The sequence below is a fragment of the Leopardus geoffroyi genome, chromosome E1 (genome assembly GCF_018350155.1).
Source record: "Leopardus geoffroyi isolate Oge1 chromosome E1, O.geoffroyi_Oge1_pat1.0, whole genome shotgun sequence".
Taxonomy (NCBI): Eukaryota; Metazoa; Chordata; class Mammalia; order Carnivora; family Felidae; genus Leopardus; species Leopardus geoffroyi.
This window is the reverse complement of record NC_059330.1, coordinates 61,300,403-61,321,201: the sequence shown is the minus strand read 5'-3', so window position 1 is coordinate 61,321,201 and position 20,799 is coordinate 61,300,403. Positions and strand designations below refer to the sequence as shown.

The 20,799-nt window shown below is 57.6% G+C and overlaps 1 protein-coding gene across 3 annotated transcripts in view; it reads right to left on the bottom strand.

Annotated features, from left to right (window-relative positions):
• The window catches only part of TBCD (tubulin folding cofactor D), a 160,819-nt gene that overhangs the window by 1,405 nt on the left and 138,615 nt on the right, over positions 1-20,799 (bottom strand). For 2 of the 3 annotated variants that reach the window (XM_045490003.1, XM_045490001.1), the window contains 12 exons: positions 19,666-19,784; positions 19,120-19,211; positions 18,435-18,575; positions 15,460-15,543; positions 15,038-15,196; positions 14,826-14,964; positions 12,792-12,913; positions 10,639-10,716; positions 5,786-5,875; positions 5,383-5,470; positions 4,318-4,427; positions 2,086-2,170 (listed from right to left, as the gene is read on the bottom strand). In XM_045490003.1, the coding sequence (XP_045345959.1) occupies positions 2,086-2,170; positions 4,318-4,427; positions 5,383-5,470; positions 5,786-5,875; positions 10,639-10,716; positions 12,792-12,913; positions 14,826-14,964; positions 15,038-15,196; positions 15,460-15,543; positions 18,435-18,575; positions 19,120-19,211; positions 19,666-19,784 (1,307 nt within the window). The remainder of the gene's footprint in view (positions 1-2,085; positions 2,171-4,317; positions 4,428-5,382; positions 5,471-5,785; positions 5,876-10,638; positions 10,717-12,791; positions 12,914-14,825; positions 14,965-15,037; positions 15,197-15,459; positions 15,544-18,434; positions 18,576-19,119; positions 19,212-19,665; positions 19,785-20,799) is intronic. The other variant, XM_045490002.1, reaches the window with a different exon arrangement.

Below are 20,799 nucleotides of genomic sequence, written 5' to 3'. Positions count from 1 at the left end.
TGCGGGGACGCCCAGGTCAGGGCACGACGCGCCGGAGAAGCTGCGGCAATACTGAACAGAGGGGCCCCTGTTAGAAAGACGCAAACCTCATGATCCTGAGGCCCGAGTTCCTGTTACCAGCACAACGGGTCTGGCTTCCAACAAAAACTTACAAAACACACCAAGAGGCGAGAAAAAGCAACTGGGAGAGATGGTACCAACATCTAGACCAGACTCAGATACGGCAGAGTTGGGATAATCAGACCAGGGCTTAAAACAAGGATGACTCATGTGGCAAGGGCTCTGCTGGGGCAAGTGGGCACCACCAAGGACTGATGGGCAGTGAGAGAATGAAAGGAGACACCAGAAATCAGGAACATGCTTACAGAAATGAAGACGGGACACGGCCAGAGAAAGAATCTGTGAACCTGAAGACTGGTCGATAGAAACTTCCCAAACTGAAATGCTGAGAAAAAAGAATGGAAAAACAGAAGAGAGTATCCAAGACCACAGGGCAGTTCCAAAGCTGTAAAACAGAGTCCTGCGTACTCAAGGCCACGAGACTCTATCACAGACGTCTATTCTCGCCAAGTGGACCCAGAGGCTCCAAGTGACCTCGGCCGGATACCTGGCTGATTCCCTGCTGCAAACTGACGACGATTCCGCAGAGGTTTCTGAAACCCAAGGGGGCTAAGAGTCAAGATGGTCTTGGAAAAATAAAACCCGAGACGGAAATGCACGAGCACCACAACGTCTCTCAAGACCCACGCCCGTGTCAGCAAGACAGGCCGGTGCCGGATTACAGACAGATCGTGGAGGACAGGACCCGAGAGGACAGTCATGCACCACTTTGACCACAGTGACAGCGTGGCCAGAATGGGGCTGCGTGGACTGCGTGTGGAAGAAGCGTCTGCTGGCCTTTCCCTGGCACCACACACAACTGCCAGTCCCGAGTGGCCTCGCGTCTACATGTAGGAGGTAAAACAATAAAGCTTTTAAGAAACACTGAGGAGACACGGCCTTAGAACCGGTAAGACCTTCAACAGCTCCTCGAACGACAGAGCGGGACGAGATGAAGGCTGGAGCCCAGAACCCTAAGCCGCGCCCCCTGCCCCCAAGCAGATATTTGCAGATACAATTCCAGGGCCCATGCACACCACAGAGCCCAGAGACAAAAACGCTGAAGGGGACCCACAGGCCAACAACCGCAGACGGGGTGCTGGCCTCGCCCACCACCTGCACCGCACACGCAGCCCAAGCACCTTCTGGAATCTGCTCACCAGCATCTCGTGCAGCAACACTCTAGCCCGGCAGCCCGCCCGGGGGCTCCACCCTCGAGCCAGGTGCCCGTTGCGTGTGTGCACAGAGCCGGACCGCACGCGCTCCCGCGTGGATGTTTTTGCTCAATAAAAGCTCGGCAGCAGCCAGGGTCCAAACCCAGGTCCGGGGGAATACAGCCAATGGGCGGGATCAGGAACGAGGGGCCAAGGAACCAGCCCCGTCCCCAGCGGTCACAGAATGTGCCGCTGCGCTCCGGCAGAGCCCGCGGCCTGAGGAGACACTGACCGTGAATCTGTCCCGATTCCCTGCAAGCACACACACGAGAGCCTAAAATCCGATGGCCACGCAGAACCTGGAGGGACAGCTCAGGGCCCTGCAACCTCAGGACACCACAGCCATAGTGCACAGGCCAGGGGCGTGGAAACCCTGGGGTGACAGAGTCCTGGGACCAGACGAGGATCCAGGGAGATAGTGATGGTGGAAACCGGCCCGAGGCAGCCTCCCTTCGGCCGTGACGGAGGAGCACATCTGAGAGAGTGAACTAGGTCACTGAACTCCGCTGAGGGCTGGTGGCGCAGAGGACACACCTGACACACACCTGGTGGGGACGTGCACGCAGGAGCCTGTGAGACTCATCTGGCTTTGGGAGGAGGAGCCAGCAGAGTGTACACGGGGCAGGCGGGGTGAGGGCACGCGCCCAGCAGTCAACGTGACCCAGAACGTCCCAGACTGGAGCTCGAGACAGTGGCTCCCGGGAGCTGCACTTAGAGGCCTCGTGTGGGAAGGGCCCCAGGTTCCCAGTGTGGCCGAGGGCCGCGCGGCTACCTTGGGGACCAGCTGAGGTCTGGGCACACCGAGGAGGTCACACAGGCGGTTCCGCTGGCCTCTGACGAGCGGGAGCTCCGCATCCCTGGGAAAGAAGAGGCAGGAGCAGCGTCAGCCACGGCACGGTGCTCGAGCTGGGACCTGCCTCACGTTTGAAGCTCTCAGGAGCTGCTGCCGGGTGCACAGGACCCCAGCACCTCTGCTTCGGTGGAGACCAGGGGAATCGGCAGCTGCCAAACCCTCCCTCAGGTGCGGGGGCAACGGTGGGGGGGGGGGGGGGAAGGGGTGGCCCCAGACGGGTGGCCCGACACGGACAGAAACGCTAAGGCCCGAGAAGGTAGGGCAGGTGGGTTTTTTGAATTTTATTGGACTTCAAAAGCTGCTTATCACTTTAATTAAAAATAAAGATTAAAGGGCTGCCTGGGTGGCTCAAGTCGGTTGAGCGTCTGACTTTGGCTCAGGTCATGATCTTGCGGTTCATGAATTCAAGCCCCACGTCGGGCTCTGTGCTGACAGCTGGGAGCCTGGACTCTGCTTCGGATTCTGTGTCTCCCTCTTTCTCTGTTCCTTTCCTGCTCACACCCTCTCTCTCTCTCTCAAAAATAAATAAAAAACATTAAAAAAATAAAGATTAAATTATATTTTTCTTTTGAAACAAGAAAAAATTACTTTAAAATTCTCTGGAATTTATTCCAACACCCAAGTGTGGTGGGAAAAGGGCCCCATGCACCCCACACGGTGAGGGGGGAGGGCCGGAGCCATGGGGCGCAAGTGACCTGGAGTTGACCACGTGGCAGCACCCTCCACAGAGAGAACTCACATGCTCCCCACAGATGTTTCCAGGGCGGGCCCTGGGGACGGGGTTAGGTCAGCGGCCCGGCTGTTCAAAACGTGGGTCACCCACACCTCCCGAGCCCACATTTCCGGTTCTGGAGCTCTCATGAGCGGCTTGGCAAAGACGTTCACTGGAGTTCCCTCCTCCCCAAGATCTATGTATCCCTGAAAACCTCCAGGAAGCCCTGAAACCAGAGGCCCTGTTTTGTCCTTCACGCCTGAGCATGGGAGCCGGCCTCTGGGGCTCTGTGGACAGCTCAGCCCTCCTAGGAAGGTCACAATCTCAGGGGAAACACACGTAAGCTGGTTATGCGTGTCCTCACCTGCTGATGCAAGCGCACCAACCTTACCACCGGTGCCTCCATGGGCCACCGCCTGGCCTAAGATGGGCAGTGAGCACAGCCGTCACCTTGTAGATGCACGTGTGGGTGAGCATGTGCGCACGTGAGCACGCAGGGTGCCTGGAACGTAGCAGCATCCCCCACACGGCTGTCGTGACCTGTTATCTGGTGCACCCGATCAAGCCTGCGCTCACGGGCTGTGCCTTTCCCGCTCTCGGCACTGTCCACGCATCCTTCTCCATCAGCCCCGCCCCCACGTAACACACCTGCTGTCCCAACTTACCAAGTCCAAAAGCAAACGACACCTCAGGACACTGCACCTAAAACCAGCTCTGGGGCCCAGCTGTGACTTGAGGGACCCACGAGAAGCCAAAGGCCCTGGACACCCTGGGAAGGAACCGGGTATCTGGGACGAGAGGGCTGGGGAGGGGGAGGGGCAAGGGCAGGGGAACACCTACTCTCTGGTCTCCTTCCACCCTTTCTGATGTTTGGACACATCCACGTGTGCCCTTTGCCACCACAGCCTCCTCTGTGGGGAGCTGGGCGTGGCGGCACCTGTCCCCTTGGAGGCCCTGGCCACAGTGCTGGCACGTCCCCGCAAAGGGTGAACCCCGCCCCCTGCCGCTCCCCTCTTGGCACTTCTGATGCTGCAGTTCGGGGGCGGGAGGAGCCATTCCCAAAGTGACCCCGACCCCATCAGCACCCAGAGCCCATGACGCAATTACTTAACAAAAGCGGCCCAGAGAGAAATAAACAATTAGCTTCTAACCAATCAGTGATCAGAACCACCCACCTTTTCACTTTGAACATTTTCCCACCTGAACTAGAGGCACCTCCTCCCCTCCCCGTGTCCGCGGGGCCTGCCCAGCCCCCTGGGTACAAACAGGGCCACCACCTCATGGTAACGCCATCGAGGGCTGGGAGCCTCACTCTCCTCACCCCTTCAGAGGGTTTCTGGGGGACACCTCAGGGACAGGAAGGGGGGCTCTGGACATCCCTATTCACCGAGGTGCCGCACCGGGCCGGGTGGGGAGATGGGAAGGGACCTTGCACTCACCAGGCCGTGGTGCCCAGCACAGCCATGACCTCATCCAGGACGTCCTCACGCATGATGTCACCGTAGGTGAGCAGCATCTCGTACACCTGGCTGGCCGTGGTCTTCCGGATCTGGGCAGGACATAGCGCATCAGCAGGAAGACAAGGCCCACAGAACCCAAGCAGAGTGACAGAACCCTGCTCAGGGAGCAGGGACATGGGGCCAGGCACGCCCCCAGGTCGGACTGGAACCTGAGACCCATGTAGATTGTTAAAAGGAAGAAAGTGACCTGGGGCCCTGGCCACAGCTGGACCCATGACCAGCAAGCCGTGGTGTGGGCTGCTCTGTTCCCTGCTGCCCCACAGCAGCCTTATCAGGGAGGAGTGAGGCCACACTGTTCCTACTAAAATGCATCACTAAAACCCGCCTCCTCAGGGCACCTCAGGGGCTCAGTTGGTTGAGGGTCTGACTCTTGGTTTTTGTCTCAGGTCATGATCTCACGATTCATGGGATCGAGCCCCACATGGGGCTCTGTGATGGTCAGTCTCTCTCTCTCTCCCCTTCCCCCTCTTGCATGTGCACTCTCTCAAACATTAAAAAAAAAAAAAAAAAAAAAAAAAAAAAAACAACCCGCTCCTCACCCAGGAACCCACCTCCCCTGTTTTCTTCTCGAGTTGCCTGCCTGCAAAACACCTTGTGGGGCGGGTGGTCTCAGAACCCCGGGCCCACCCCCAGGGTTCCTCAGTCGGCAGGTGGGGCAGCCTGAGAATCTGCATTTCTGGGGGCGGGGGGGTGGGGGGGGGTGCTGCAGCCGGCCCAGTGATCCCCACTTTGAGAACCAGTGTGTCCAATACAAGCATCACTTTTACCTCCTAGCAAAGTGGCACGTTTGCATTATTTGAAGAGTGGTTTTTCAGCCAGTGGAAAATGGAACTCCCGGGACGCGTGACCTGGGTGGGTCAGGCTGCAGCACCCGCCATTCATGGGGCCCCCACATGCACCCTGTGGGGTGTGAGCCCGGCGCTGCCCCCAGATATGGCCCCAGGTGCCAGCGCGTGACCGGGGAGCAGCCGCAAGCGCACTCACCACAGGGAACGGGTGGCAGAGCAGGAGACACAGCTGCAGGAGCACCTTCCTCCTCACGTCGCCCGGGAACCGCACCATCCCGCAGAACCTGCGGAGCAACGGCCCCGGTGAGCACAGCCCTGCGTCCGCCCCCACAGAACCCGGGCGAGCGTGGTGCCACGTCCAGCATCCACTGGAACGACACGTCCGCCTCTCCAGTGTCGGGTGAATCGGGTCTGTTTCGAGGAAAACCTGCCTCCGGTGAGGACGCCCCCGAAGAGACACAGCCCCTCCCCGGAGGCCATCTGCGCTGACCCGAGACCGACAGGCCGTCCACGGAAGTCGGAACACCGACTCCGGAGTGAGTATCTCCCGCCCGACAGACCCTTCCTTTTACCGTCACAACGAGGAACTGGAGACTTACACAGCGACGCTCGACCGCAGTTTCTGCACGTCCTTAGACTTCTTGATTTCCTCCTTGCAAAGCGCAAGCAGCTTCCCGCCGAAGGGGTGGCTGCAAGGGAAGGACGGGACACCAGAGAGGAGCTCTCAGAGCACGCGGAGCACGGACCCACTGTGGCATCTAGTGCAGCGCTGCCCAGGTGACCAGAGGGCCGTGTCCCTCAGGGTACCACAACAGGTTACGTTAATGGGCTCCTTTACCAGCACAGGACAGATGGCCGCCTGTCCCTTTCACGCGCCTCCCCGTCTTCGCCGACGGGGGCGGGGGGCGGGGGGCACGTGGATCCCAGGCACGCCACAAGGGAAAGAATCAGGTGCACCAGACGGTGGCACCAGCTAGCGGGGCCTCAACGCAGGACCAAGGGAAGGGATGGCCATCTCATAACCAGGCCTGGCCCCGGGGCCACGGAGAACCAGGCAGCGGCCAGAGCATGGACACGTGTCCTACACTCTGCACAGCTGATGACAATATGGGGGGTCAGGACAGCAAAGTCCCTACCAGAGAGATCCGCTCCTCTGTCTCCAGTGTGGCAGCCATGCGGGGAGGCGGGGGGGGGGGGGGGGGGGGTGTTCCACTGCCCCTTCCTCCCCGGCTGCTGGGGAGACGTCCCGTCCTCAGGGACAGTGGCCCTCAGTCTCTCTCCATCAGCTGGCACCCCGACTGCCCCCTCCACGTCCCTGTCACCCAGAGTGGTCAGTGTGCACCTCCAGCCCCTCGCCTCCACAGGCTTCTCCCCACGGTTCACCGAAATGCTCGTCAGGGACCAAGTGACCACCGTGTCAGTAGGGGCCACAGTCACGCCATCCCCCACCTACGTGATCACCAACGACCCTGCTGTGACGTGCTCCAACTCTGCCTACTTCCCAGAGGCTTTGCTGTCGCCTGCTCCTCGTCCTCCTCATAAAAATGCAACACCCCACAGAGCCATCGGTCCCTTCTCTGTCTACACCCGCTCCCTTGCTGATCTCCCAGTTCACACACCACCCACCCTCTTTCCACTGGGCTCCAGCCTTGAAGAGCCATCCGTCTGGGATGTAATGAGCATCTCAGACAAAACATCTGTGACCTGGACTGAACGTCTGCATCCCCCGAATTCACACATTGAAGCTCTGATCCCCACTGTGAGGGTATTACCAGCTGGGGCCTCGGGCACAATTAGGTCACGAGTCTGAGTCCCCCGATGGCATGAGTGTCTTCATGAGAACAGACACACGAAATGACCGCCCTCTGCCGCGTGAAGATAGCAGGAAGGGTCTCTCTGCAAACCAGGACCTGAATCGCTGGCACCTTGACCTCAGACCTCCTGCCTTCAGAACTGTGCGGACTGAGTGTCTGCCGTGTAAGTGGCTCTGTGGCCCCACCTGCTCTCCTGTCCCGCTGCAGTCTGTTCCCGCACACCCGTGTCTGGGCCGCGAGAGAACCTGCTGGCTTACAGCCACCTGCACAGAAGCCCCTCCCTGCCTGGACCCAGAGACCATTCTACAGGCAGCAGCTGGAGTTTCCGTTGCCTCCACTCCAAGAGGTGAGCCTGGCACCACTGGTGCGTCACAACGAAGGCATACCGACCTGCCAGAGGAGCCCGGTGTGCTGTCCCCAGCCTCCAGCTGAGAGGAGACCCAGAGCTCGGTCTCGACACAGGTATGCACCTGCCAGACCTAGAAGGCGACCCCCAGGTGGGGGAGCACCTCTCTGGGACGTGGAGCTGGGAGGGTCTGGATTGCTACCGCTGCCCTCGAGGCCTAGAAAGGGCGAACAAAGATGCCGTGGCCACAGGTTACCTGCACACGCTCGGCGTCCAGACGACGAGTAAGCAGACAAATGAGAAAGCCCAACCCCCAACACCATGGGCTGTAGAAACCAGACAGCCCAATGAGGACGGAGACCAGAAGCACATGGAAAGACCCCAACACCACGTCCAGGAGGGCAAAAAGCTGGCAGGCTGGGAAACAAACTAAAGAAAAAGCTGCATCTGAAAAATACAAAAACCGAAAATAAGAACCGCACACCTCAACTTGGCCATTTTCTGACTTGGGTCAGAAATGTGCCAGGAGATGGGGCGCCTGGGTGGCTCAGTCAGTTAAGCGTCTGACTTCAGCTCAGGTCATGATCTCACAGCCAGTGAGTTCGGGTCCCGCATCAGGCTCTGTGCTGACAGCTCGGAGCCTGGAGCGTGCTTCAGATTCTGTGTCTCCCTCTCTCTCTGCTCCTCCCCCAATCACATGCTCTCTCTCCCTCTCTGTCTCTCAAAGATGAATAAGTGTTTAAAAAAAAAAAAAAAAAGGAGGAGGAGGAGGAGGAGGAGGAGAAGAAATGTGTCAGGAAAGAATCATAGGTGGAGGACAGGTCGTGGGATGCAGCGTGGCCTTGGGGGAGCTGGGGCAGGGGAGGGGCAGAGCGTCTAGATTTTTCTAGAACACAGAAAACAAAATCACATTTTCAAGTTTAACAAATTTGTGGCAGGACAGACAAGTATGTAATCAACAACTAGACCCACTGAATGGGCAGTGGAGATTTCTTGGAGAGAAAACTTCAAAGGAGGCAGAAAACCCAGACTGCCTCTGTCAGACTCCAGACTTACAGGCAACATCTCAAAAGCAATGGAAGTCAGAACAAGAAAGAGGTTTCGGTCCCGAAATAAAACGTCTGCCTAGAGTCCTATATGCTCTGAAAGTTACTCACAAACAAAATCATAAAGGATTTACTGCCAGTGGACCTCACTAGAGGGACCTGGAAAGGATGATCTTTGGGTAGACACGGAGCGGGGCCGGGGCAGTGAGGACACAGACGGCAGCAAGTATGTGGGTAACTTAACACAGACGTCAACCGCACAAAACTAAGTGACAACGTACCTACGATACAACGCGTGATGAGCTCACATAACCCAAGGGAAGTAAATAAACATGTCAATGTCCTCGGTTTTGTCCAGGAAGAGGGCAAAACAGAGAAAGTGAGACTTTGACAGAGTGGCCACTGAAAAAACAGAAAGTGAACAGTGCTGCTGAATGATAAAAATCATTTAACTGATCAAACAGGGAGGAAGGAGGGACGCGCAGCAGGCAGGACCAGTGGAAAACATCCACAGAAGCAGCTCCGAGGCCGAATGACCCAGTTTAACAGTCAGAGGAGGTCCGACTGAGTTTCATCCTGCTCATAAGAGATGCACCAAATTTAAGTACGTGAAGACAGGAGTCACAGAACAGAGAAAGGTACAAGTTCAAAGTCAGAAGAAGCTGGTGCAGCCTGATCAGCACAAGAGCAGACAGAGTATAAAACAAAGCAGCACCAGAATAACGAAACGGGCCACTGAAACACAAGCCTGAACCTACACCCGCACACACCAGAACAGAAGACCAAACACCCAGAGCAGAAACAGACAAAACCACCAGGGTGCCTGGGTGGCTTGGTTGTTTGAGCGTCTGACTCTTGGTCTCAACTCAGGGCATGATCTCACGGTTCGTAAGTTCAAGCCCCAAATTGGGCTCCATGCCAAGCTTGAAACCTACTTTAAAAAAAAGAAAAAAAAAGGAGGGGCGCCTGGGTGGCTCAGTCGGTTGGGCGTCCGACTTCGGCTCAGGTCATGATCTCGCGGTCCGTGAGTTCGAGCCCCGCGTCGGGCTCTGTGCTGACAGCTCAGAGCCTGGAGCCTGCTTCGGATTCTGTGTCTCCCTCTCTCTGACCCTCCCCCGTTCATGCTCTGTCTCTCTCTGTCTCAAAAATAAATAAACGTTAAAAAAAAATTAAAAAAAAAAAATAGGAAAGAACTGACAAAACTACAAAACTGCTCAGAAATAAAATGAGCCGTGTTTGTTAACGAGACACTTTCTCCTGTTTCTTTCAAAAATTTTAAGCCAGGAAAATCTGCGTTTAGGTCTCGAAACAAAATGTTCAGCAAGCCAAGTGACGCGACCCGTACACGGACCCCATCCCACAGCCAGGCTGGCGAGTCCTGGGTGCAGACCAGGGAGTCAGTGGTGCAGCAAAGATGGAGGCACAGGCACCGGACTCACCCTCCACCTGACACTAAAACCCCCCAACGAAATTCACATGGCTGCAGACTGCCGAGGACGGTGATCACCGAGGCCCAAGAGGCAAAGGTGAGTGCGGAGGGGACACGGTGGCAGCAGTGCCACCGAGGAGCAGGGCTGACAGCCCACAAAGGCTGCCACCAGGAGCAAACAGAGTGGGAGACGGTGCACGTGAGAAAACGCCACTCAGGGCCCACCTGGCATGGCTCTGCCCCCGTCCCTGAGACGTGCCCAGGAGGAGGCGGCTCCAGGCGACCCACAGGGCACAAAAGGCCCAGGCCAGAGGCAAAGCCCTCAAAGCCTGGGATCCGGTGGAAATCATCAGGCCCTAAATGAGATAAACCAGCCGCCATGACCTCGACGCCGGAGCTCACTGGCCAGGAGCTGACCCAGGGCTGCTGCGTGTCCCTGCACTAGGGTGTCCGAAGAACACTTGTGCACCCGTCCTCTGTGCCCACACCTGGCCAGCCCCCCGCGGACCCACTCTGTCCTCCTCCGTCCGCGCGGGGCTCTCCGGCCTCAGCACCAGACCTGCCACCACGACAGTACAGACGCCTCACCTCATTAGGGCTCTTCCCACCTGGGCGCCAGTGCTACCATAGGAGCCCGGCCGAGGCACAGCCCCAGCCTCACCGGAGGGCAGCCGAAGCCTCTCGACGGCACAGACCGTTCCTGAACGCGCAGAAAATCACCTTCTAGGTTCTCATCTCCGGCATCTCACCGCTTCATCTCTACAAGGCGCGCTCCGTGGCTTGCCCGACAGAGTGGGACCGAGCGGGGCACACTTACTTCTGCTCCGCGGTGAAGAGGTCAAAGCAGCCGTTGGCCAGCATCTGGTCCAGCGTCTTCAGCAGCGGCACAGACACCCTGAGAGGAGAAGGCAAGCGCTGGGGCCAGGCGCCAACCCCATCCCAATCCAAATCCAGGCAGAACATGGTGTAGAAAATGCCAAACCTACTGAAGAATTCATATGGAAATGCTAAGATCAAGGAAAGCCCCAACAACTAAGGGAAGAGACAGCCGGGCTGGCACCACTTAATTTCAGCCACAAAGCTCGAGGGATTGGGGACAGCATAAACCAAAGAGCAGAGAAGTCCAGAAATAAGCTTACATGTTCACAATTTATGAAAAGGTGGAAAAGCAACATCGTGGAAGGGACAGTCTTTCAACACACTGGACACTCACAGGCGGAACCAACACACGGACCCGGATCCGTCACTCACGTCACACACAGAAAGTAACCCAAAATGGACCTACGTCTAAACATAAAACCCAAAACTAGGAGTCTTCTAGAAAACATAAGAGAAAACCTTCATGGCCTTGAGTCAGGCTAGGACTCTGCCTGACAACAAACACACCTGCAAAACCACAGGGGAGAAGCTGGAGAGCATGCAGGCACCTGCTAAGAGTCGGCCAAGGGCATGAAGGACAAGCCACCGCCCCAGAAGAGGGTGTCTGACGAAGGGTTTGTGCAGCGCAGGTGAGAAATCTCAAAACTCAAGGGGCACCTGGAGGGCTCTGTTGGGTAAGCGTCCAACTTTGGCTCGGGTCACGATCTCAGGGTTCCTGGGTTTGAGCCCCGTGTCGGGCTCTGTGCTGAGCATGGAGCCTGCTTGGGATTCTCTCTCTCTCTCTCTCTCTCTCTCTCTCTGTCTGTCTCTGTCTCTCTCTCTCTCCTACTGCCCCTCCCCCCCAATAAAAGAAAAAAAAAGACATTATTCAGACTGAAGACCATTTACTTTTATTTCTAGTGATGCAGTTTTCTACCAGGAGGACCCTCCCAAAAGAAAGCCAAAACGATGCTTTTTAGCCAAAAGAAAAGTGATCACAGGTTGTAAAGCCAAAATCTAAGAAGGAGCACAGAGCAAAGAAAGTGGTACATAAGTGAGAAAATCTAATTGTACAAAACAACAGTGAGTCTTGTATGACAAAATGTGAGCATTTTTAAAACAACTGAATTTTACATTTTCATTTAAAAGGTTTGGGGCACCTGGGTGGCTCAGTCGGTTGAGCATCCGACTTCGGCTCAGGTCATGATCTCACAGCCTGTGAGTTCAAGCCCCACATCAGACTCTGTGCTGACAGCTCGGAGCCTGGAGCCTGCTTCTGATTCTGTGTCTCCCTCTCTCTACCTCCCCCACTCATGCTCTCTCTCTCAAAAATGGATAAACGTTAAAAAAAAAAAAAAATGTGTTTTGGAAATGCCAAACAAGCTCCAGTGACAGAAAGCAGATGAGCAGTTGCCTTGGGGCTGGGAGGGCGCAGGGCGCTTCTGGGGGATGAGCGTGTCGTGTCGTGAATGGTCTCGGGGCTGCTGACAGAGTCCATCGAACTGCAGCCTCCGTGTGCATTTCATGAGACGTCACTCACACTCCCAATGGCTAAACTCCCGCTTGTTTCTCACAGACAGGATGGCCTGGTGACGGCCTGTGGCCACACCGCTGTAACCCACAGTTGAGAACTGAATCCTGAACTGAGTCTGAACCCTGTCAGAGGGCTTCAGGGAACACCCCTGACCCCATCCCAGGGTCAGGGCCCGTGGGGTCCGTATCGCCTTCGTGGAAAAGCAGTTAGCAAAACAGCGTGGCAAAGATGCTCAGAAAACACGTCCCCCAACTGTTGCTGTGATGTTTGGTCCTGGCGTGCGGAGACCCTGCCTACATAGTGGACGTGTCCGTGCACAGACTGGGGAGATGTCACCTCGTGGAAAATCCACACTCACCCTCCCAGGCTCATAGCCTGGGTCGTCTTCACGCCCAGTGCATACAGGCGTGCTAGTTCCACTGGCGCCGTGATGGTGGTGTGGCCAGTGGAGTCCCGCGAGCTGGGGGCACCCGGGGTCCCACCTGGATCTACCTCACCACTCCCTTGAAGTGAAATCCCAATGAGAACAATCGACACCCTGGAGGTCTGAGAACCATCACGAAGGCCCCGGCCCGTACCTGTCGTTCAGAAGGTTGTCCTCAAAGACCTGCAGGAGGGTCCCGCTGAAGCCCTCCAGGGCCCGCACGTCTTTCTGGATCCCCGCCGTGTACTCAAAGAGGCTCTGCGTGGAGTACCTGACCTGCGACAGGGAAAGCACTCTCGTGACGGTGACAAAACCACCGCCCCCTCGCCACCTGCCCCGGGGTCGACCTCGATGGTCACGCTGGAACATCCACTAGGGAGCTGAGGGGACGGAGCCACAGAGCACGTGGGTCTTCGAAATGTCCTGCCAGATGGGGCACAAGCAGAGACGTGGAATGAGCACTGACACGCAAATGCTTCCCCTGGGGCAGCAGCACAGACTGAGCGCCAAATCTGCCACAACGACCCCAAGTTGGCCTCAGTGGAGGCTGCAGAGGGTCTCCCGGGAAGCAGGTCAGGTCAGGGGACCAGATACTCAGAGACCCTCCCCACGGACCCCAATGGACTAGCAGAAGGAACTGACGCAGAGCTGGTCCCGTGCACAGTGACCAACGTGGATGCGGACACAGCCGGCAGCGGGCACAGCAGGGATCCAGGTGCCCTGCAGCCAACCGGCAGCTGGAGGCTGGCGCCCAGGAGACCCTGCTCCTACCAAGCCCTGCGACACTGCCCACAGCGGCAAAGGCAGCGCCCCCCCAGACCGGCGTCACACGCCTCCATGCGCAGACCCAGGACAGCGAGTCACTGGCAATGAGTCAACAAGAGGAAGCGAGCGGACTCAGGCCCCACCTAAGAGCGCAGGTACCATAACTATGAGACAAGGGACATGGAGATGCTATCAGTTACCTGTCAGGGGAAACACAATTACAGGGATAAGCCCACAGTGCAAAAGCACAAGAGGGGGGGCGCCCGGGGGGCTCAGTTGGTGGAGCCTCCGACTCTCAATTTCGGCTCAGGTCACACACAATCTCACAGTTCATGGGATCAAGCCCCGCATCGGGCTCTGCACTGGCAGCATGGAGCCTGCTTACGACTCTCTCTCCCTCCCTCCCTCCCTCCCTCCCTCTCTCTCTGCCCCTCCCCTGCTTGCTGTCTCTCAAAATACATAAAAGTAAACTTAAAAAAATAAAAAGCTGCAGAACACAATAGCACCTGGAAAAGAAGTCCGAAAACCAGGGAGGACAGAGCATAGGTGGAAATGTGGGGCGTGGAAACCCTGAACGAGAACAAGGAGGGCAGAGAACGTTCCAGAGGAGATGGGAACCGTGAACACACCACTGCGCGGACAAGGAATTCCAACAGATCACAGGTGGGAGCGTCAGAGGGCAGCTGCCGAGCGCCAAGCGGGGCTGGGCAGCGGGCGGCACCACCAGACGGGGCTCCTGCGGCAGCAGCCCCCGAGGTCAAGGGCAGATGACAGAAGATGCATAGCCATCCCCGTGGAAGCCTGCGTGTGACCGCGCAGGGGAGGACACGTGCCCCCCCCCCCCCCACCGCTTCTGGGTCCAGTGGAGACTGTGTTAAGGGACCACATGACTGCTACACCAGCAGGACAGCAGGTGACGGAAAACGCACCCAACAGACCAAACCTATCCAGGAAAGACAGCGCGAAGAAGATAGACGAAGACAAAGAGGGTCAAGCAGCAGCTGGCGAGTGAAGTCCACGTGTGCCAACAAGCCCAGGGAACACAAAACCACACTGTTCTGTGTTGCCTGTGGCGAGATGCCACGCGCACAGAAGCTCCCCGCAGTGTTCCTCGTAATTCCGTACTCTTCCTAGTGGGAACACCAGCCCACTCTTGTGAGAGGTTAATGCCACCCTTGGGGGTCCTGCCCTGGAAACCCAAGGCCAGGGGAAGGGGTGGACCCTTGACCCCACTTTGACCCCCAAAGCAGGAAAAAAACAGCACACAAGGCGACAGCAGTCCTCCCAGAATGCACCTCTCAGCCTCCGGCTGCCACCCGAAAAGGCGCCAGACACCGTGTGTGCCCATTCGAACCTCCCACACTGCCCCAGCCCCCGGGCAGACGCCTCCCACAACCGTGGACCTGGGAAGAGGCCTCCTTACCGTGGACTCTGTCAAGCCGCCCACAGACACGGCCAGCCCCAGCAGGACGTGGTAGCGGTAGGCAGGCAGCCCCAGGAGCTGGGTGATGAGAGGGAAGGCCTGGGACGGCGCATTCCAGTTCACAGAGGCCATGTCGGACCTGCAGACAGTGAGCCGACAAGCTGGAGGGTCGCCCGTGCCCACTGGGGGTCGGGGATCCCGGCCTCCCGTACCTGGGGAAGAGCTTTTCCAGCTCTTCTCGATGGGGCACGTGGGGGACAGGGGAGCCACCAGAATGCAGCAGGGCCATGAACACGCGGGCGGCGTGCGCGCGGACCCGGTCGATCTTCTCACTTGCCTGCTGGGCCACGCAACACATGACCTGCTGACAGCTGCAAACAGAGAGCAAGGCCGTTAGCCCCGTGTGAGCCCAGGGCACCACCCAGAGCAACCCCACAAGCACGGCAGCCACCGCAGCAGACCTGACACCTCAGAGGCCTGAGCACCAGGTCTTGGGTGGAAGCGGTGAGCTGGGGTGGGGTGGGGTGGGGTGGGGTGGGTGGGAGGGAAGGGAGGCCCAAGAGACCCCGGCCGCACCCCTGATGCAGGCACCCACCCGCAGGCCGGACCCAACCCCCACACGGGGGGCACTCACACAGTGGCCTCGATCAGTTCTGGCTGTTCCCTCGCCACCAGGAGCATCAGGTCCAACAGACTGGTCATAGCGGCCTCACGGACCCTGCAGGGACAACGATGCGGTGAAGAGCCCAGGCGCCATGTGACCTGTCGGCCACACACCCTCAACCAGAGCGAGTTTCAGAGACTGACCATCGCTTCAGTAAGAAACATCCACCAAACCCAGTACAGGCAGCCGACAACAGAGCTTTCTCCACGCTCCACCAGCAAGGATGCGCGTTTGATGCCCGAAGGCAGATGCCACGTCCCCAGTGTGCACACAAACACCATGACTCTACCCCAAAACCGGCACAGAAACGTCGGGACAGACGTGTGCAGCGGGTGACCGGAATGTCACTCTCTGCTCTCACAGACTCACTCCACATTCACTCACGCTGAAGAAAACAAAGCTTCCACACCGTGAAAACCTGAGCCTGTAGCATCACTGACCGACCCAGGGTGAAAGCGGCACTTCAGACTGGGGACACAGCTGAGCAGCAGGGACCACAGACCTGCCCTCTCCGACAGACGGAGGTCCTGGCCCATGGGAGCCTGGCGGACGAACCGAGCGCAGGTGTGGGGCGCTCAAGGCACAAGTTGGCCTTGAGGGGGCTCACAGGAGCTGGGCAGACTGTCCCTGGGGCAAGGCTGCCAACCAGACGCTGCTCAGGACCCAATGCACAGACGCCAAGGGTGGGCAGGGCATGGGGGACGGGAGGCCTGAGCGTCCCCATGGACCCCCAGTGTCTGTGGGCACAGCACTCACAGGAGAGGTGGTGGGGGTGCACAGAGGACAAACCCAAAGCTGCACACGCCCTCGGGGCCTCACCAGCTCCTGGCAGGGCAAGCACGGGCCAGGGTCCCAAATGCCGGGCTTGGGCAGCGGGGAGGCCACACAGGCACGGCCCGACCGCTTGCTGAAGGCATCAGGCAATCTGCACCCACACCGCAGGCCTGACGGATGGAACCTTCGTGGTCCCTGCAGGGAAGTGCATTCCCAGAGCCTCCACAATTCCGAACGTACAATTTCTGGATACAGTTAGCGCCACAAGGAATAGACAGAAAAACAAAAAAAGAGCAGGTGTTAAAATAGCAAAAGACGACAAAAGAAACGGAGGCGGGGTTGCCGCAGGAACCACCGCGAGGGACGTGCTGAAGGAACAGAGATAGAAAAAATAAACGAACACCGGAGACTTTCTACTGAGAGTGGGAATCTCTGAGAAAGGACCAAACGTCACTGGGCTCTGACACGCGCTCCCCAATGGTGGGCCCTCGGGAAGGACACAAGTACCTGTGTGCACAGCCCACCCGAGCTTCCTCCTCACAGACGTCAGCGTCTGTACCCCTGAGGGACCCATGACAACCCACCATCCTTCTAGCTTGAACTGTGAGGAGTCAGGATGACCGGGGTCACGTGAGGTGACAGATGGGCCCTTACAGGGGTCACCACACCCACGCAGGAGCGAGATGGAGACCACAGTTCTGTACTCAGTCCAGGCCCACTGGCCACAAAAAAGCCATCAGCACCCTCGGGAGGGGTGAAGGAACCCGTCCCCACAGCAAACCGCCCAGAGCCGGAATCTGCCCCAAAACCACACGCGCCCCCGCCCCCCACAAAGCAGCAGGAGGAAGGACCCACTCTCCAAGGCGCACAAGTGAGCCCGGGCTGGGTCAGATGGTCATCACTGACACAGACCCCGATGGGTGCAGCCCCGTGGCCCTCGTCCCACAGGGACAGAGAAGTACAGGGGTCGGGGCTGTGCTGTTGCAGGGGCCACAAGGCAGCTGTCTGGCCTCCCCAAGGACACAGGAATTAGGGAGGTGCCTGCATCTATGAGGACATGTCAAGGCTGTCAGGAGCCCACGCGAGTCGTGTCCCTAACACCACTGGAGGAGGGAAGGGAAGCAGCCCGTGGGGTGAGGGAACATCCTGACAAATGAAAAGGCGGAAAGGTCGGCAGACACAGAAAGTGGGGAAGAGACCAAAAGGAACCTGTAATGACACGACACAGAGCCGAATGTCACCAGGTGAGCCGGATGGCAGCATGGACGTGACACAGGAAAGAGCCAATGAACCTGAACATAAATTAGCAGAGTTTACACAACTGAAGAGGAAAAAACTGGAAAAAAGGAGTGGAGCTTCAGGGCTCGCAGTGGAGGGTCCCAGGGGAGGGTTAAAAAACGTGGCCAAAACCTTGTCAGATTTGGGAAAACATGTTCATTTCCTTTTTTCTTCTTTTGAGCTTTAACATAAAGCTCAACTTCTGTTTGCGTCGTAATAAAAGTGACTCCGTGGACGCCAGCGACACCCCCAGCGCGGCCAGCCCCTACCACGGGGCGTCCAGAACGGGAGACAGAAGTCGTGCCAGCAGCTCTCAGCTCTGCCGGTCAAAGGGCAACACGGTCTGGTCTTCACAGCAGACAGAAAAGCAGCCTGAGGTGCTGGAAAGGCGACAGCTACTGACGTAAGAACAGACACGACACAAAGACACAGAGCGCCACGGCCACAGCCTTCTCAGGGCTTGGGCCGCAACAGGGTGTTGGGGGCTTCCTCGCGGGGACAGCTGCACCGGTTTCCTCCTGGTTTCCTGTTTCCCGTCGCAAGGAGCCGAGGTCCACAGTGCCCAGCTCCTTCCTCCTCAAAGTAGTCTGGCCCCTTCTTGCCCTAAATGGCTACGCTGGGGGCTCTGTTTGTGTGAACTTTCTCAAGAGAGAACTGGAAAGCCGACCACAGGGGCAGGGCCGAGGAAGCGACATCAGCGTCTGTGTTACAACTTAGTGTTTTTCAGAGAAGAGAGGGACGCAGCTGAGAGCCAGGCCCGCGGATGCTGTGCTGTCCCAGGAACACACGACCGGGCAAGGACCGTGAACAGGAGACGCCGGACATAGCCCCGTCCACCCGCAAAGCTACTCTCGCCAGGACGAGCAGAGGGCCCGGCGCGCCTGCCACCTTACCATGCGCCCACGTCCCCACGGCTGTCGGTGGTGTAGTCGCGCAGACAGCCCAGCAGCGTGCGGTAAATCTGAGAGACGTTCGCTTCGCATACAACTTCGTCTGGGGCCCCTCCTGCTCTCACGCCAACCGTCTGGCAAACCCTGAAATTAAAAACGTGTGAAATATGGCAAGTGTCTGAGGCCCCATCTTTCCCAACAGGAAATGCTCGGAACAGGACAACCTCAGACGTAGATGCAGGATTCCAGAGCTTCTTCCTTGCTGGCACACGGTGAATGACACATTTCCCCCAAAATCACATTTCCTAACGTTTGACCTGTGCCCCCTGGCCCCCCACCCTCCATCCTGACAAGAAGAAAGGAGTAGCGTCACGCAGAGCAGGAGAGGATCTGGAAGAGAGAGGAGAGCACGTCCTGGCGTGTGTGCACTTGTGGCGGGCACCGCAGACCGCTCCGCACAGCACTTCCAGACTCCAGCTAAGGCTCACGCCCCAGTTGCGAGCTGGCCTGGTGTTCCTAAAGCACAGAAGATTAACATTCACCAAAGCGACAACCAGCGAGAAAATAAAAAGTTACAATGTTGCTTCAAAGTAGATTCATCCTGCAATAGTGGGCTCTCTGGAGCCCTCAGTGTTTGGTCGCTGGCGCAGGGGAGAGCAGAGACTTGGGGGCCAGCCCGGGGACCCACCTCGAGATCGCCTTCAAGGCGTCCCGCCTGGATTCAGCAAAGCTCACATCCTCGGGACGAATGAGGGTCACAGCTCCCAGGCCTGCCAGCACCTGAAAGATGGTAACCAGTTACCGACAGAACGTGCCCCGGGCAGACCACCTCCGCGGGGCACCCCCAGTGCCACCTTTCCATCCCATGGCCCAGGGCTGGACATTGTGACCAACGATCAGTTGACTCAGTATCTCGATCCACTACTTCTCCGAGGGCCGTTAGGTCCTGAGAGCCGGGTAGCTGAGTTTTAGGAGGTCCGTGCAGTGCCTCCGACCCCAAGGCATCTGGGGCAGGAGGAAGGGGACACAGCACACGTCTAAAGGCAAGTGTGTTTCCACAGACACAGCAACAGCTTCCCTCCATCAGACTAGCACTCAGCCCCTCCAAGTCCCTCCGGTCACGTGAGACCATCCACCAGGCACCCTGAAGACCTGGACGGGTGTGGATTTGTGGTGGGATCCTGCCTGGCCCCTCCCCCAGCAGGCCCACCTCGCAGGGCTCGGGGCACCTCACCTGCTGCAGCCGGCCGCTCAGGAGGAAGCACGGGAGGGCGCCCAGAGCCAGCGAGAAGCCGCAGCGGGTCAGCTCCTCTGGGCTCTGCAGGTCAGCGAGATACTGCCGGGTCAGCTTCTCTGAAAGAAAGTGACAACAGGGCCGCTGCCTTCCTTCCTGAACACGCGCTCCTTAAGACCTCAGAAATGTGCGAGGCAGCAGTGAGAAAAATGGACGAGCCCCGCCAGCTTCTGGAGCAGATGTACCTTAGCAGTAGCTCAGATCAAAACAGACTTGAGACTTTTTATTAGGCGATTTTAATACATGATTTCACTCTTAGGGGAATAAATCCAGGAGGGGTCAGGAATGCATGATGGCGCCTGGGTGGCTCAGGCGGTTAAGCATCTGACTTTGGGTAAGGTCATGATCTCATGGTTTGTGGGTTCGAGCCCTATGTCAGGCTCTGTGCCGCTTTGGATACTCTGCCCCTCCCCTGCTTGTGCTTTCTCTCTCTCTCAAAATAAAAACAAAATCTTAAAAAAAAATAAGATCTTAAAAAAAAATAAAATAAAATCTTAAAAAAAAATAGAACCAGTGCAGTCCTATTCACTCCGAAAATGAATGCTCACAGTGGATGTGATGTCCCCCTCACGAGCAAGACAGGCCCCACGGACGGTGAGTTTGTAGGGGCAGAAGCCACCAGTGTGGCTGGGTGACAGCACCACGTGAGCAGACTCTCCTCAGACAAGAGGGCCGCAGTCAGGGACAGAAGAGGGGACAGGGACACAGGACGCAAAGCAGACTCAGGTGACAGTGGGGGGGCCGGGCTGGTGTGCACCAACACAGCTCTGCACACCCCAATCCATCTGACCACCATGACAGATTCCTGTCCTCACTGCTTAGACTTCGACAAACACGACCATCGAGACACGTGCACGGAAGCCTCAAGGGCCTGCGTCAGGACGGAGGAGTGCCGCCGGAACCGCCAGGGCGTGACCACGGCCGCCTGGCAGCGCTGGCTGGGATCTCCGCATCCGGAAGGTTACTCCAGAGCACGACCCACTCCTCCCATGTGCACAAGGCCATACCGTGAATCGTGACATTATCGTCCCATTTTTTAAAATTAGACTAAATATAAAATGTTACTCTTTATGT